The sequence below is a fragment of the Hoplias malabaricus genome, chromosome 2 (assembly GCF_029633855.1).
Source record: "Hoplias malabaricus isolate fHopMal1 chromosome 2, fHopMal1.hap1, whole genome shotgun sequence".
NCBI lineage: Eukaryota > Metazoa > Chordata > Actinopteri > Characiformes > Erythrinidae > Hoplias > Hoplias malabaricus.
The window spans coordinates 22,122,018-22,137,719 of NC_089801.1; the positions used below are offsets into that span (position 1 = coordinate 22,122,018).

Here is a 15,702-nt window from a genome sequence, read left to right on the forward strand (position 1 = left end):
GTCAGGCAATGAAGGGTAAGGAATCTGTTTTAAGGTTTCAGTAGTTTTAGAGATGGGAAGGTGGTCCTCCACAGAGGAAACTCACAACCTCTGGCCATTAGATTTCGGTGATATAGTCATTGTGGAGACAACAGTTGATGGTATTATTTTTGTATTAAGATGGTGATGGATAAAACCTGTATTTCACTCTTCAGAGAAGAGAGGCATATATTTATATTTTCAGCTATAACTTGGAGACTAAATAATCTGTATCCTCAGCACAAACTCAGCTTTTCAGTGCTGCCTCTTTTAATGTATTACAGGAGTTGCTTATAGCTCACTCATGCGCTCACTTACTGGCTCCCTCCATGACATACATATTCACTCAGTTACTCAGCTTTCTCAGAATTACAAACTGCACCACAAAAGCCACAATTTCTCACTTGCTCACTCACGTTTATGGACTGTTCCACAAGGGGGTGCTATTGTGCTTCACATCAGAATCCTTTATGTATTTGTTAAATTATTATTTAAAAACAACTCAACAATATCTGTGTATCTCTGCTGTGAAGCCTTCAGATAAACATCATTTCACGGAGCTACATTCGAGATCTTTGGTACTAATGAAGACAGCAAAAAAAACCAACAAAAATAGGGTTTGCTGTTGAAGCATGAATTCCATGCTGGTGATCTTTTACACACATAACTTAACTTGACCTCATCTCCACTGAGGTTTGTTTGGGTGCTAAGTGCTGTTTAGCACCAAAGTAAATCTGTTCTAATTGACTGTGGGTAAATATTTGCTTTGTGCTTATGCCCAGACGAGAAAGTGGCTTTACAGGCTCTTACTAATCATCACATGATCTTTTCCTGCGACTTCACAGCAGCTAAAAGCATTTGGCTCAAGAATTTCTGAAAAAAATGACCAAAAAAACCCCCAAAAAGTATAGTAAAAGGTGTAAAACTGATTTTTTTCAGCTTCATTAGTTTTAACAACAGATTCTAAATATAATATTTAATGAAATATATTAAAATGTAAGTGACTAGCTATATTTTGAATGTACAATCACCAGAATGCTTGATTGTAAATGTTTTATTTTCTATTTTCTGGGGAAATTTGATCTGTAATTGTAATTGTTTTTTTTTCCCCCGAATTTCCTCCCCAGTTACTAGTTGTCTCCAATATAATAATAATACCCAAGGTCGCTTTACACAAGGAGGAGGTAAATAAATAAATAAATAAATAAATGTCTCTGTGAGTCTCTTCTGACTGTCAGGAAGATGGTGGTGAACACATGCTTCCTCCAAAACATGTGAGGCCAGTCCACTGCTTCTTTGTGAACAATGATGATGCAACACCATTGAATATTTTTGCATGTTGTAGTAGAACACAAACTGTCCCAATCTGTCTATCATCTGATAATGATGAGGGGGGGCATCCTACCCACATAGAGAGTAAGGCCAGGTGTGGTCTCTAGGGCTCCCAGCTTTGGATGGATGAGGCATCACCTGGAATTAAACCTGTGATCTTCTGGTGATGGGGCATATGCTTAGACAATTGTGTGTGTGTGTGTGTGTGTGTGTGTGTGTTTTTTTTTTTATCGTTTAAACTTATAAAGAGCAGTTTTGATTGCAGATAGAAATAAACTCATTCCCTCTCTGTCTTCCTTCATCCCTCTTTTTTTCCCTCCTCAGGAACGACCTGTTGATGGTGTGCAGGCAGCTGAACATGGAGGACTCAGTGGCTGAGATCATGTGTCAGCTAGGAGCGGACGAGTTGGGAAGGATTTCTTTCGATGACTTTACGCGGTGCCGCATGCAGCTGGTCAGCGAAATCCACAAAGAGGAGGGCCTGCTGTCCCTCCTGTCCAGCGACTCGGATAAGAGGAAGCTTCGAGAACGCATCGCCTCCTGGCCCACCAGCAGCGAGAACAGTCTGGGTGGGTTGAGCGAGGGGAGGGAGAATGAGCAGTGCTCCACAGATCTTTCTGGATTAAAAGGTTTACCTCATTTCCATGTGAATTACAAAACTGGATGTCGTTATTAATATTGAATTAGAATAATTTCCCCCACATTGGTTCACTGTGTGTGAACCAAAATTCATTCCAAAATTCTCTGAGCATCCCAACCAAGTATTTTTGCACCAATTTACTGTGTTTTAGTCTATTTCTGGATCAATCACAGATAAAGTGTTAAGTATAATTGCAGTACCAGTATAAATCCATTATTTGCAGTTCATATAGTGCTCGTCTGATATATGATTGTGTTTCTCAGGTGCATTCTCCGGGGCTAAAGAAAGCTGGGAGTATGACTCAGGGGCCAGAGATCTACAGAGTCCAGACCTGCCATCTCCTCCACAGCGGCGGCTCCAGCAGTCTTCAGTGCTGCTGCAGAAGTTTCTGGACCAGCCCAGCGGAGTTCTGGAGCCTCCTGTTGGCCTTCACAAGCTCCTCTCTCAGCCCTCAGCCAGGAGCACCACTGTAGGGTCAGGCTGTCTGGATGTGACCAACACGGTGAGTGAGACTCTGAGATATGATTTATCCCTCTGTACAGCGTGCTTCCAGAAGTTACATAGTGCAGATTCTGCAGTGCTAAGCAAAGACAGAGATTATTTTCTCCCTTTTAATATTCCTATATTTTTACTCACTTTCCGAAACAAATCCAGCTCCAATGTTGTTTTAAGCTCAGTGCAGGATGGGAGATCGGAAGGTGCAGTACACACGTGGGGGCAGTGTCCCAATGGTTTTGCCATTCTGTGGTGTGTTCTATGATTGCTTTATGGAATAAAAGTGGCCTAATCTTCTTCCTGATCCCTGATTCGGGACCAGTTTAAGATTTTTCTCTTGTGAGGATATAGTTATAGAAGCTGATCCTGGATCAGTGCAAAAGAAACTTGTGACATTCCGTCTGTTTCACACACTCTTAAGGGTTTTTGAAGGCATTTCATTTCATCAAACAAGTAAATACACACCTAGTGGAGCACACATTTGTGTGAATATCACGATTTCTGCATGACGTACCGTAAAAATTGGTTATGCATATTTTTTGCTTCATATCAACGCTGTAAATGCACCGTATCTCAGTCTTGAGTGTGAGCTGAGGCTGAATATTCAGAATTTCACAGCTTCTGATTGTAAACGCTGCGTTTGAAGAGGAGCCCTTATCCTTTAGTTGTGGCTTTAATACACAACACCATTCAATTCATTAAATATTTACTGAAACGCTGTGTGGGAATGTGGACCTCCTCCTTAAAATCCTGGAACTTGATTAATGTCCTCTGGAATGTGGAGAAACATGGCAACAGTCACACTGAAAGGAAAAAGGGTTTAAGAAAACAAAATAGTACAGAGAAACAGGTAAAATAATACAGTTCAGGGGCTGGATTCACAAAAGCTTTCTCAAGAAAAACACCTCTTAAAAAGCAATTCTTTCCTTCTGTAGGTAATTTGTAAGGACTGCATTTAAAGGCTAAGCACCACTTAATGGACCTCCATGAACATTTCACATTATTGTAGTTACTGACATATATAAGTATGAATTAAAATGAAAATAGCAGCTTAATTTGCTTTAAAACTGACAATTTTATTAAATTAACGGAAAAACCAGAGCTCGCTACGGAAATTCTTGAACGGAACCGTGACGTCACTAGTGGACAACAGCTGAACAACGCCGCGGTAAAACACCATTATGACTGACTGTTATGACAGCATCTAGCTAGCTAAATAACAAACATTATTCATGACAATAGCCCAGCAATAAGCTAAACTCAAATTTTGAAGTACCGTTATTCTTGTAAATGTGATCGAATTTGAACTCATCCGACACTATAAACCTCCGTAATGCAGCTACGTAGCCTATCGCTAGTATAATCTGGGCAAAGGTCTTTTAAACCTTATTCCTTGAATTAGTAAGAAATAGCATGTTTTCTGACTAGTAATCAACACAAGTTAGGAACTCAAACTCCACTGTTAAGATAACAGTTAAGAGCATATATTTTTACCAGAACACCAGTTGTTCTTAGAAAATTTCTTAAGAGAAATGTTTAGAATATTTTAGTTAAGAAATGAATAGAAGAATTAGTTTAAAAAAATTTTGAAAATTCTTAACAAGATTTTTAAAGAATAACTAACCATCTTAATGTATATCTTAAAGGGACACTAGGTAAGGTTTAGGTTTTTTGCTCCTTGTGCTCCCCCTAATCACAGTACTGATATCGGTGGGGGAGGGGTGGTTTCCGACTCTCCTTCAATAGTTACATAGTGCTGTTTCTGCAGTGCTGAGCCCTGAGTAGCAACAACAGAGGCCCTGTTCTCTCTGTTACAATGATTTTGAAGCGGTAATTTTAGGTAGAAATATTATGTAGTGTCCTTTAAGTATAAAAAAACTAAATTTAGAACAATTTATTATTAAGTCGCTTTTGAGAATTCGGCCCCTGATTTATTTATTTGTAGTCTATGATTGTTTATTATACATTATTTGGCCAAAAGATTGTGACACTTGCTCTCCCCTGCAGTAAACGGTGGTATTGATCGTAGTGATCTTAAACGCACGTGTGGCTGCTCTAGAGTGGCCCAGTTTGTTTCAAGTCATTTTTATGTTGTCAAGTCTGTTTCTGCAATATTTTAAATCTTATTCAGTTCTTTATTGTTATACTTCAGGGTTTATTCTTCTCTCCTCAATGTCCTCCTTAGAGATAAGTGTCACAGGCTGAAGCATTGTGTGCAGTGACCACCATCTGAAATATCTTTAATTTAATACCTGTCTTCGTGTGGCAGCAAGGTTTCACTTTCCAAAGTTATCTCATGACACTTACAAGCACATTATATCACCTCTAACACAGCTCCTCAGGGCAGGTTTTTAAATGAACTGTCACTCAGATACACCGTTTTGCAAAGCTAATGGAAAGTGGAAGTTAATATGTGAATAAAATACAGTTCCATAATAGAAACCGTTGGCAATTTTAATCTCCTTCCACTTACTGCTGCTGTAACGAGCGACAGGCCAAAAGGGCCCTGGTAATTGATCAGTGGGCTAAAGAGATCAGACAGATGGCTGTTGTGGACCTTCCCCTTTCATTCTCTGGGACGATCCGTCCGATCCCTTCGTGCTGTCTGACTCCATGCTGACACCAAATCCCATTATCCTCTACTTTGCCCTGCTCTTTCCCCCCATTGCCCTAATGCCCCATCAGTCAAAAGCCTCTGGCCTCTTTATCAAGATCCAGTCCAGTTTACCCTTAAAAGTCAGTGCCCCAAAACAAACCCCATTTCCAGAAACGTGGTGGATGCTGTGCAGAATGTAAACACAAATATTAAATTAAATATTAAATATTAAACACAATGATGTGCAAATGTGCATTTAAACCACTGAAATTATACAAAGACAATATTTATAAAGTGGAAAAAACTATAACAGTTTCCCAGTTTATTTGAAACATTGTCTTTGTAATATTTTTCTATAAATGTAGGTTTTAAATCATTTGCATATCTTTGCATTAAGGTTTTATTCACATATAGTGTACAGACAGTGTCCCAACATTCTTGGAAATTTGGTTGTTGGGGTTTGTGGCGTATATTTTTATTGTTGTTATAATTGTATTAACACATCAGTACTGTGTGTAAATGCAGTTTATTATTGCTATGGACTTTACTGTGTTATTATTGCTGTTAAATACGTATTTTAACATTTAGCATTTCGGGGTCATGTGAAAAATGTGTTATTCATTTCAGAATAAAAGCAGTAAGAGTAGCTTGTGCGCTCTTATAAAACAGGTCAGTGTTTTGATCACTGGCGGTTTCCATGAAAGAGAGTGAATGTAAATAGCCTGCAAAGTAAGTCAAAAGTCCAGTGTTGTGCTAGATTCTTAGATTAGTTTAGTAAGAGATAACCTAATAGATGCATTACCAGTGTAGTTTGTCTTATCCTTCCCAGAGTCTCTGTCGGTGCCGTCCTTTTGTGTAATTTATCAAGATCCAATCCCGTTTAAGAACACCTGGCTTTTAGCTCCAGTTAATGTCAGAAGAAGAACGTTGACAAAAAGCTTTGGCATTTGAACCCCTCCCCAATGTGCTTACCACAACAAGATCAGCCAATCCCATCAGTGCTGCCTCATCCATCGCCACAGTGATTCATGTCTGTCACAGGCCGTTGGGCTCCATCTCATTATCGGCCTCGTTAGGCTAAGAGCTTGGAGCTGCAACCTCGCTAATCACTCCCGGATAAATACGTCTTCTGGAGGATGCTGACTGGGCCAGAAATGCCACCCGCTGTCGGCTGAGCTTTTGTTAATCTAGATCAGCATGGAGATAAGGTGGAGAAGTCAACATGCAGTGGACTGGTTTTGTGAGGGGAAGCCAAAGACCAACACACTGCTTTAAAGATTATAGGACATCATCCATCATATGACGCAATGCAGTGTGGCCTACAACATGGAACGCATCTAGGAAGCTATCATTAAGTGGCTGTGTGGTGCAGTGCTGTGGTGAGCTCTGCTGGTGTCTTCAGTTTGTAGCAGCCAGTGTCTGTTTCCCTTTACACACACACACACACACACACCCACACACACACACCCACACACCAGTCCAGGTTCATTTCCCAGCTCGAGCAGGAACACTAAGCTACAGCAATGAGAGTCCTATGGGGTTATAGGGAAAATGGAGAAAGAGAAGGATGATGTTACTACCTCAAAAATTGAGGAGCATTGTACAGTATACAGTAGTAATTACCCACTTATTTTATAATGCTTCCAGTCCTTAAAGGTGATGTTTACAATTTTAATCCATTTGCTAGTTTTCCGGGTTTGTTTACATGCTGGAAAAAGCTCAGATGTTTGTATGCAACACTAGCTCATTTAATGGGTAAGAAAAACATATATTCTCCATCTAAAACGTTCTCCGTTTCTCTGTGTGATACTGCCTGAGTCAAGGCGGAGAAACACCATCTGGCAGTGATTGGATTGTGGAGAGACCTCTGAATGTTGAAAAGCATGAAAAGAGACGACAATGTTGGCCTTTTTCTGCTTCATAGGTGGGTAATGTAGACTTATTTTTGGCTGTTACGGGTTACTTAATATAAAACTTCAACCGCGTACAAGCTACAGACTTATTTATTATACTTAAACATACCATTACACCTTAAAAGATGCACAGCTTGTGAATGAAAAAGGGGGGTTTGCTGTGAGAGTAGTAGCTATACAGAATCATCTACATTGCTTTTAATATCCACCAATGTCCTTCTCTTTAAATGCACTGGCATTAAACTGAATTGTTACTGGTCTCATCTTTCTTTGGACCTTTGTATGACACTAATCAAAGCCACACAATTATTTATGAAGCTCAGAGTGTAGGAGACGGCCACAGTAAGGTAACGTCCAGAGAGAGAACAGGGTTGTGAATTTCTCTTACACATCTCCAGTGTTTTTTCTATGGCATGTATTGCCGTAGGCATGTCTTTATAGCACTCTTTAGGACTCCGCAGGTGGGCTTTAACCATCAGGTAATAATTGCTTCCATCTAAGCCAGCTCCTGACTTTGAGCTGGAGCTCTGGGAGAGCGGATTTGGTTTTGATTTGAGGCTGAATTAAGCAGAGATGGTTTCTCTTTGGTTGCAGTGCTGTTTGTATTTGAACTGGGCTGAGTGTACTTACTTGCTGTTACATTTTTATAAAGTTATCTCCAAGGATAAGTTGGGATTCACAGTGACCCGGCAATCACACTGATACCACAAGTATGACAATCACTTAAACAAAACTCAGTCAGGCAGACGTTTAAATTTGACTGATTAAAAACTGATACTTGATGATGCATTTACTATAGTAAAAGACCACAGGAGTGTATTTGCTTGTTTTTAAGATCACAATAAAAGTGTATTGTCAATAAAAAAGGAGTTTTCTATGAAAGTAGGCTGTTGTTGGCCACATTAAGAGACAAACTCACTAATTTATACCAGAACAAATAATGTTGGCTAAACTCTGTAAAGAAGACATTGTTTCTTGATGTTTGGTAAACATTTATTTTTTAAAATGACTTTGTTTTGTCATATTTGATGAATGATTATAAACAAAAGCAGTAACAACATCTAAACAGTTGTTTCATAGCGGCTGGTAAATACACACTTACAAAATATGATGCAGATAAAACTGATAAACAGTAAGTTATTAAAGATGTGAAATGCTGAATAACCCTTTGCTCACTACATGAGAATTAGTTTTTGGGGTTGTAGGTTCATGTCCTGTGAAGGACTGGCGCCCCCTCCAGGGTGTATTCCCGCCTTGCGCCCAGTGATTCCAGGTAGGCTCTGGACCCACCGCGACCCTGAACTGGATAAGGGTTAGAGATAATGAATGAAAAAAATGAAGGTTGTAGCTTCAAACCAGACCCACTGTGACCCTTATCAGGAAGAAACGTTTTAGGAAACGGACGAATGAATGTATGAATGATTGATTTTACAAGTCCCTGCTCTTTCTCGCTGTCTCTGTCACTTTTTGCCCCCCCCCCCCTCACACCCCCCTCTGTCTTTTTCTCTTGGCCTTGTTCACTGTCTCCCTCTCTCACTGTCTATCCCCCCCTCGCTTTTTTACCCCCTGTATGTTTTCACAATCCTTCTTCCTCAGTTCACCTGTGTTCTCTCAACTTTCGCTACACTTCTGGTCCACTGCCTGTACTTTCTCTGTTCTCACCAGTCTTCCTCTCTGTCTGTGCTTTCCCTTTCTCTCTCTCTCTTTTTCTCTCTTCTCTTTTTTCAGCCGGAGCAGCAGTGTTATTCTAGGCAGTATATATTACAGCACTATAAGCTTACCTTCGGAGAGATGGCCATTTATGCCCCATGAATATTAACTCAAGGCTCCGGGCGTTTTGTGGCCTCGAGCACTTTTCCACACTCCAATACCCAATCGAATGCTGATTTCTGTTCAAATTGCATTGGTGGAGCATCCAAACGGACTTCTGCCGGCCCGCTGGAGTTCACTCCAATCATACTTAGGCGACCTCTAAACCACTGAAGAGGTTATAAAACCATATTGTGAAAGTAATTGTGCATAGCAGTAATGGTCCCCTAGGCTGGCCCGCCTATGTCTGGGTGATTGCGCAGCATGTGTATTAAAGCGTGTGTGCGTGTGTGTGCCTGAGCCTGTGTGCTGACTGTTGATGAGCTCGGCTGGATGAAGACCTTGCGGGCTAGTTACAGGGCTGACGAAGTTTGATGGCAGCGTGTAGGTCACCCTGCCCACACACACACACACACACACACACACACACACACACATGCTGTGAGTACATTAACAGAAATGGAGCAGGTTGTAGAGCTGCTCGGAGGGAACTGACCTACAGCATTATAGAGAAAGAAAGGGGGATGAAATTAATGGTGGAAGATGTGCTGAGCTGAACATAAACTTTTGGAGCATGCAGCACCAGTTCTAGGAAGTTTAGAGTTCAAGAAGTGCAACTGAAATGAAAGCTACATGATACTTCTAAAAAGCATTGTTCCAAAATGAATGTGGCATTGCATTAAATTATGTGAGGAACCCAGGAGCTACACGTGAAGGATTAATTCATTAGCAGGAGCCTATTTTTTTCATCCACAATAACTTAGATTCTCTTTAAGGGGGTGGGTGTTAAAAGCCCTGAGGGAGCATGATCATTAATAGAGCACAAAATGGGGAATGAACACCCCCTCCCCAAACCACTCAAACACCACCAGCAGGGTTGTGGTTTAGTGTTTGATCCTTATCTCAGGCCACTACCTGTGAGGAGTGGGATGTGTAGAATGGCTATGCGAATTTGTCCTCAGGTTTGAGTGACGGAGTGAGTCATGATTGTGTACAGGTGTGAGTATATGAGTGACTGGGAAAATGTGCGAATTGGCCCACAGGGAGTGACTGGGTGAATGTGTGTAATTGTCCACAGGTGTGTGTGTGAGTCAGTGAGTGTGACAGGGTGAATGTGTGATGGACTGGTGTCCTATCTAGAGTGTGTTCCTTCCGTGTGCCCAGTCACTGTGGGTCGGCTTTAGACCCACCACGACCCGTTTCATGATGGAGCACTTAGAGTAGATGAATGAATGAATGAATGAATGTTCACAAGGTTAAAACCTAGAAATATTGTGGCATAATTCATTACCATTTAAGATATTCCTCAGCCGTAATGAAAATGATCCGGGATGTTGAGGGCAGCTAAAGGACGCTCCACCTATTGTTCAAGAAAGTCTTTGTTACTTTAATTTTTTTCCACTGCACATAAGGTCAGCAGCAGTGTCCTCTCCAGGCCGTAATGAAAACCCATGGGGCGAGTTTTCACAAGTGAACAGTGCTGGGAAAATACTGCAGATATGTTTCAGAAAATGCCAGACTCCCAAGTGTTACGACCCTTGCCTGCGCTCTGTGTGTTTCTGGGATTTACTCTGTGCTTTTTACACTTTCCCTTCCTCTTTTCACTTCTGTAGAAAGTAACGGATTTGACATCTGGCTCTTCCCTGGAGGGCTGTAAAGTTTGTGCTGAACCTCTACCTAGGGCTGAGTGATACAAAGATCAAAGATTAAAATGATGATCATAATTTTCTTAATATCTGTAAAGAACATGCATAACATACTCATAACCTTTTTATATTGTGGCACCACTAGTGATTTTTGAACGTCTGCTTATTCAACGATTCTTCTGAAATAATGGGTACTACATGTATCTCCATTTTTGTTGATTTTTAGTTGACTACACCCTTTGAACACAGCAGCTGTCCTTCACACTGTGAAAATTCCAATGAATGAACCAATAGAAATGCAATAGAAAAGAAGTACTTGGAATCTAATAGCCTCATCATTTTTATCACTATTTACTGCAGCAACAGCGTTTTGGTCAGACTTTATAAAAACGTTGGAAAATGTCTGCGAGGATTTGATGGCATTCAGCCTCAAGAACTAAGGACAGGTGATTCGATCTGATGTCACAAATTCCATGCCAACTCATCCCAAAACTACAGGAGGTATGGTGCACATCAACGTTTCAAGACTTTAAACACCTCCAGCTGACACTCTGCAATGGGCTTGGCATTGTTAGGCTTCTCCAGAGCATCCTATTCTATTGATACTTAGATTATACACGTCGCCCGTGGCTGAATTCCCTTATTTTGATAAACACACCACGTCATGAAAATGTCATTTGTCATTTTCCAGGTTCGGCCCTCTTCTTCCTTCTGGAGCTTTGATTTGCGGTTAGATGACCGAGTGTTCTCCTGGCTCTCAGCGTACTGAGAACATTTGTTGCAGTCATTCCCCTGTTGTCGTACCTGGCGACCTCCTGTGAAGAGATCTTTAAGAGGCTTGACAACAGAGGCTTGAGAAACTATAGCGTGCTGAATGCAAATCTTTCTCCGGGGGCTAATTTAGACTACGACAGCTCAGACTGGTGTAACTGTATCTCTGCTCTCGCTCTGTAAACCTCATGCCCTTGTCTCTATCAAACCACATTGTCAGAGTTTTTGCTTTGAATCAACAGCTGCAGTATTTTGTCTGCAGGGCTCTGGATCTGGGAAGCGTAATTCTGAAAGCTGTGTGGGAACCTGTGTAATTGAAGTTTGTAATTGAAGGCAGATGCTTGCCAAGAGCTACAGTGGTGTGTGTAAGTATATACCTGTCAGATGCTGGGGATATCTAAGGGTAGGTTTTTTTGCGATCATATCCAGTGACTCCCTGTAGAGGGTTTCTGTGTAAAACCAGACAAACATCTTTTTCCAGATACACTTCCCGCCGTTCAGTGGAAATCTGTGCAAAAGGCTTGGTCAAGAATACTGTTTAAATCTATTGATCTCTATCAGTAGCAAATACATAAATGCCTACTGTTAGGTCTGTTGTAAACACTGATCAGCCATGACATTAGCACCACCTCTGCACTCACTCTGTCCATTTTCTGAGCTTCATTGTTTATACAGGAGAACACTGTAGTTCTACAGTTACACACTGTAGTCCATCTGTTGCTCTGCATACACTGCTATCCTCTTTTCACCCTGTTCTTCAGTGATGTGGACACACTCAGGACCACCACAGAGCCGGTGTGATTTGGATGGTGGATCATTCTCAGCGCTGCAGTGACATTGATGTGGTGGTAGTGGTGATGGTGTGACCCTCAGTGTCACTGCTGAACTGAGAATAGTACACCAACCAACAACATCCAGCCGACAGCGTCCTGTGTCCACTGATGAAGGACTAGAGAACAATCAACGCAAACTATGCAGCGACAAATGGGCACCTGTCCCTGACCTTACATCTACAAAGTGGGATGTGTCAACTGTTTATCATTAAAAGTCATAAATAATCATGTATTAAACAGATAGAAGGAGTGACCTGTTGTTTGCTAAATAGTGAACCCACTTCCATCCTACAGTTAAACCTCAGATCTTATGTTATTGTGTTCACCATCGGTCGACATTAACTCTGTCAGCTTTAGCACATATTTGTTCATAACTTTAACCATTTAACCATCAATTTAAATCAATTTACCACAGATAGAATGTCTTTTTAGACACTGATGATAATGTGGCGTACCTTAACATGTGAAATGACTAAATTCACGTTCTCAGGTCCTTAGTTTATTCTTTACTTATATATTTTCCGTAAATATCAAAGTTTCAATTTTCAGTTTCAGAAAAAAAACATTTTCTCTGATGCTATCAGTATTTGACAAAAAATAACCCAAACTCTAACCTAATTATTTACCCATTGTTTAAACTAATTTAAACCATTGATAACCCTTTATAAGTATTTTAAACCTTTATTTTAAAGTTGTATCAATAATAATATATAATAATAATTATATAAATCTTCTAAACCAAAACTCACATGTACTTTTGGATTTAATATTATCCCCAAGCACAGAACAAATTGGTGCACAGCTTTTACAGGGAACTCATAGTGAATGCAGTGACCAATAATTTTCAAGTAACTACATTATTAGTTAGTGTTTTTTTATTTATTTATTTGGAAAATAATGGCATTTGTCATTTCTAAAACTAAACAACAATTACCATAATATTACAAAAGAGTTGTGTCAGTCACGCAGCTTCAGTGACCTGGAGGTTGTGGATTCAAGCCCCGCTTCGGGTGACAGTCTGTGAGGAGTGTAGTGTGTTCTCCCTGTGTCTGCGTGGGTTTCCTCCGGGTGACTGTCTGTGAGGAGTGTGGTGTGTTCTCCCTGTGTCTGCGTGGGTTTCCTCCGGGTGACTGTCTGTGAGGAGTGTGGTGTGTTCTCCCTGTGTCCGCGTGGGTTTCCTCCGGGTGACTGTCTGTGAGGAGTGTGGTGTGTTCTCCCTGTGTCTGCGTGGGTTTCCTCCAGGTGACTGTCTGTGAGGAGTGTGGTGTGTTCTCCCTGTGTCTGCGTGGGTTTCCTCCGGGTGTTCCGGTGTCCTCCCACATTCCAAAAATACATGTTGGTAGGTGTGAGTGTGTGTGTCGCCCTGTGAAGGACTGGCGCCCCCTTCAGGGTGTGATCCCGCCTTGGGCCCAATGATTCTGGATAGGCCTCCAGACCCACCGCGACCCTGAACTGGATAAGGGTTACAGACAATGAATGAATGAATATTACACAACCACACAAACATTTTAAAACTTTGTTCTACGCCTAATAAATAATCAGCAAGCAAAATAAAATAAATAAATAAAAAAAGCAAGCAAATGCAGTCCTGAACTGTTGGGTGTATATTTGAGTGGACAACCTTAAGTTAGATCCACCGCTGACATTCAGAACAGTTTTAGAAAGTCTTTCTGCTTTAAATGGTGGTATATATTCTACCGCTCTATCAGTGGTTGTCAGTCCATGACTGTACAAAGAATTCTGATTGTGTGGAGGATTCTTACACTAGAGGGAGCTATTGAGCTAATGCAGGAGAAAGTACTTTACCTGCATGTCCAAACTTGATGCAAAATACCATCGTCGCTGCGTTTGCATTCTTACAAACCCTGAACCCGTCTTCAAACACCCTGAGATTTACATACGGCTCGGCTTAGACGAGAATTAACGACGTGGTCCGTAGTCAAGATCAAGCGAGTGCTTTGGTAATGGACCCTGACACAGTGCTTAATGAAGAGTAGTCTAACAGAATGAAGTACACCCATAATTAAGTCTGTTACACAGCCTCAACGCCAGGAGCGGCCTATAATCTACTTAACAGCCCTCAGAGAGGAGGGGAGAGAGACAGAGAAAGACAGAGAGAGAGAGAGGGAGAGAAAGGGAGGGTGTTGGAATGGTGCCATGTTATTTAAGTGGGGGGAAAAGAAAAGGAATCAGAAATAGTGGATGGGACGCTGTGTGTTGAAACATGCCATTACTGGAGGCTAGCCACTTCTCCTTTTGTGCTGCTATTGCCTTAATGGGCTCTGAACATTGGGGGATTGCTCTGTGGTTAAAGTGACCATCCACCCTGGCTGAGAGATAGCCTGAGTCGAAAATGAAACAGACAAGTGTGTGTGTGTGTGTGTGTGTGTGGAGAGTATATACAGAGCGAGTGCCAGAAGAAGGAGGAATGCTGTGTGACTGCAGGGCTGTAAAAGTTGAATTTGCAGCAGAGAAGAACAAAGCAATGTGCCATTAGACCAGCCTCGAGGGAGTACTTTTATTTTGCACTGGAATTTTTTTTTTCAACATCAGATAAACATCGACAACAATAAAAGTAACACTGCCACACTTTGGGTGGGTTGGATGGCCGTCCCTCTTCCCCATCACTCAGTACGAGTCTAGACAATGCAGACATCTTTTAACTTATAAAAATAACAGGCAGTTAGTGTTCTCCTCCAAGTGTGTTGAGCTGTCCATTCAGTAGTATCCTATTTACCATGTTTGCTTAAGTCCTAAGCGCACACAAACATGTGCTGAATCCATATACCACCAACAGTGTGTGTGTGAGAGAGAGAGAGAGAGAGAGAGAGAGAGAGAGGTGGACTGTGACTGCCCACTGACACACTGACAGGCAGGATTGTGACGGCAGTGAATGAATCCCTTCACTCACGCGCACACACACACACACACACACACACACACACACCTCCCCGCAGCAGTGAGGCCCCAGGGAGGTCCCTCTCCCTCCCTCCTGCCCTCCCTCTCTCTCTTGCTCGCTTGCTCTCACTCATTCGCTTCCTCTCTCCGTGTGTGTGTGTGCTTATGTGCAGTGCGGAGCTGTAGCCGGGAGTCTCCGGCAGGCTCTCTGAAGCTGTGCGCCTTGTCTCTCTTCTCTTCCGCTGTTCGGATCCCCTCTTTTAGGGGAAAACCTGTGGAAGACCTCTGGAAGAAGCTCAGGAATTCTCCAAGGCGTCGAGGATGTCCTGGTGGAAGCCGGAGGGAGTTGAGAGGAAGAGGAGACTAGGTTTTTCTCCTGCGCTGCTGTTTCTTTTTTCTTTTTCACCCCTCCTCCGGCTCCGGCTCTCCCCAACTGTGGAATACTAGCCGAGGAATCTGAACTGACCCGGAGAGTTCGGACACCATGAACTCCGGAGTTGCAGTCGGCGCTGGGAGCGATTTGCAGACGGACAGCGAGGTAAGCTGCGATTCAGCCAAGGAGGTGTGGAGGGGTGTGTTCACTGCTGCGCTCGTTTGCTCGCGAGGACATGCGGGTCGTTTTCCCTCTCTGTCTTTCTTACTCACTTCGTCTCTGTAGGTTTTGAGAGCAGATCTTTGCCGGTGACTGGTGCAAAGGCGAGTGCTTAAAAATGCCTTAGTCATCAAAGGGACAGCTTGGCTACAGCGGTCA

The 15,702-nt window shown here is 42.0% G+C and overlaps 1 protein-coding gene across 4 annotated transcripts in view; it reads left to right on the top strand.

Moving 5' to 3' along the window:
- The window catches only part of mcc (MCC regulator of WNT signaling pathway), a 122,206-nt gene that overhangs the window by 4,079 nt on the left and 102,425 nt on the right, over positions 1-15,702 (top strand). For 2 of the 4 annotated variants that reach the window (XM_066659232.1, XM_066659231.1), the window contains 2 exons: positions 1,675-1,979; positions 2,254-2,492. In XM_066659232.1, the coding sequence (XP_066515329.1) occupies positions 1,675-1,979; positions 2,254-2,492 (544 nt within the window). Of the gene's footprint in view, positions 1-1,674; positions 1,980-2,253; positions 2,493-15,238; positions 15,490-15,702 lie in introns of those variants that run through there. The other 2 variants (XM_066659233.1, XM_066659234.1) reach the window with 2 other exon arrangements.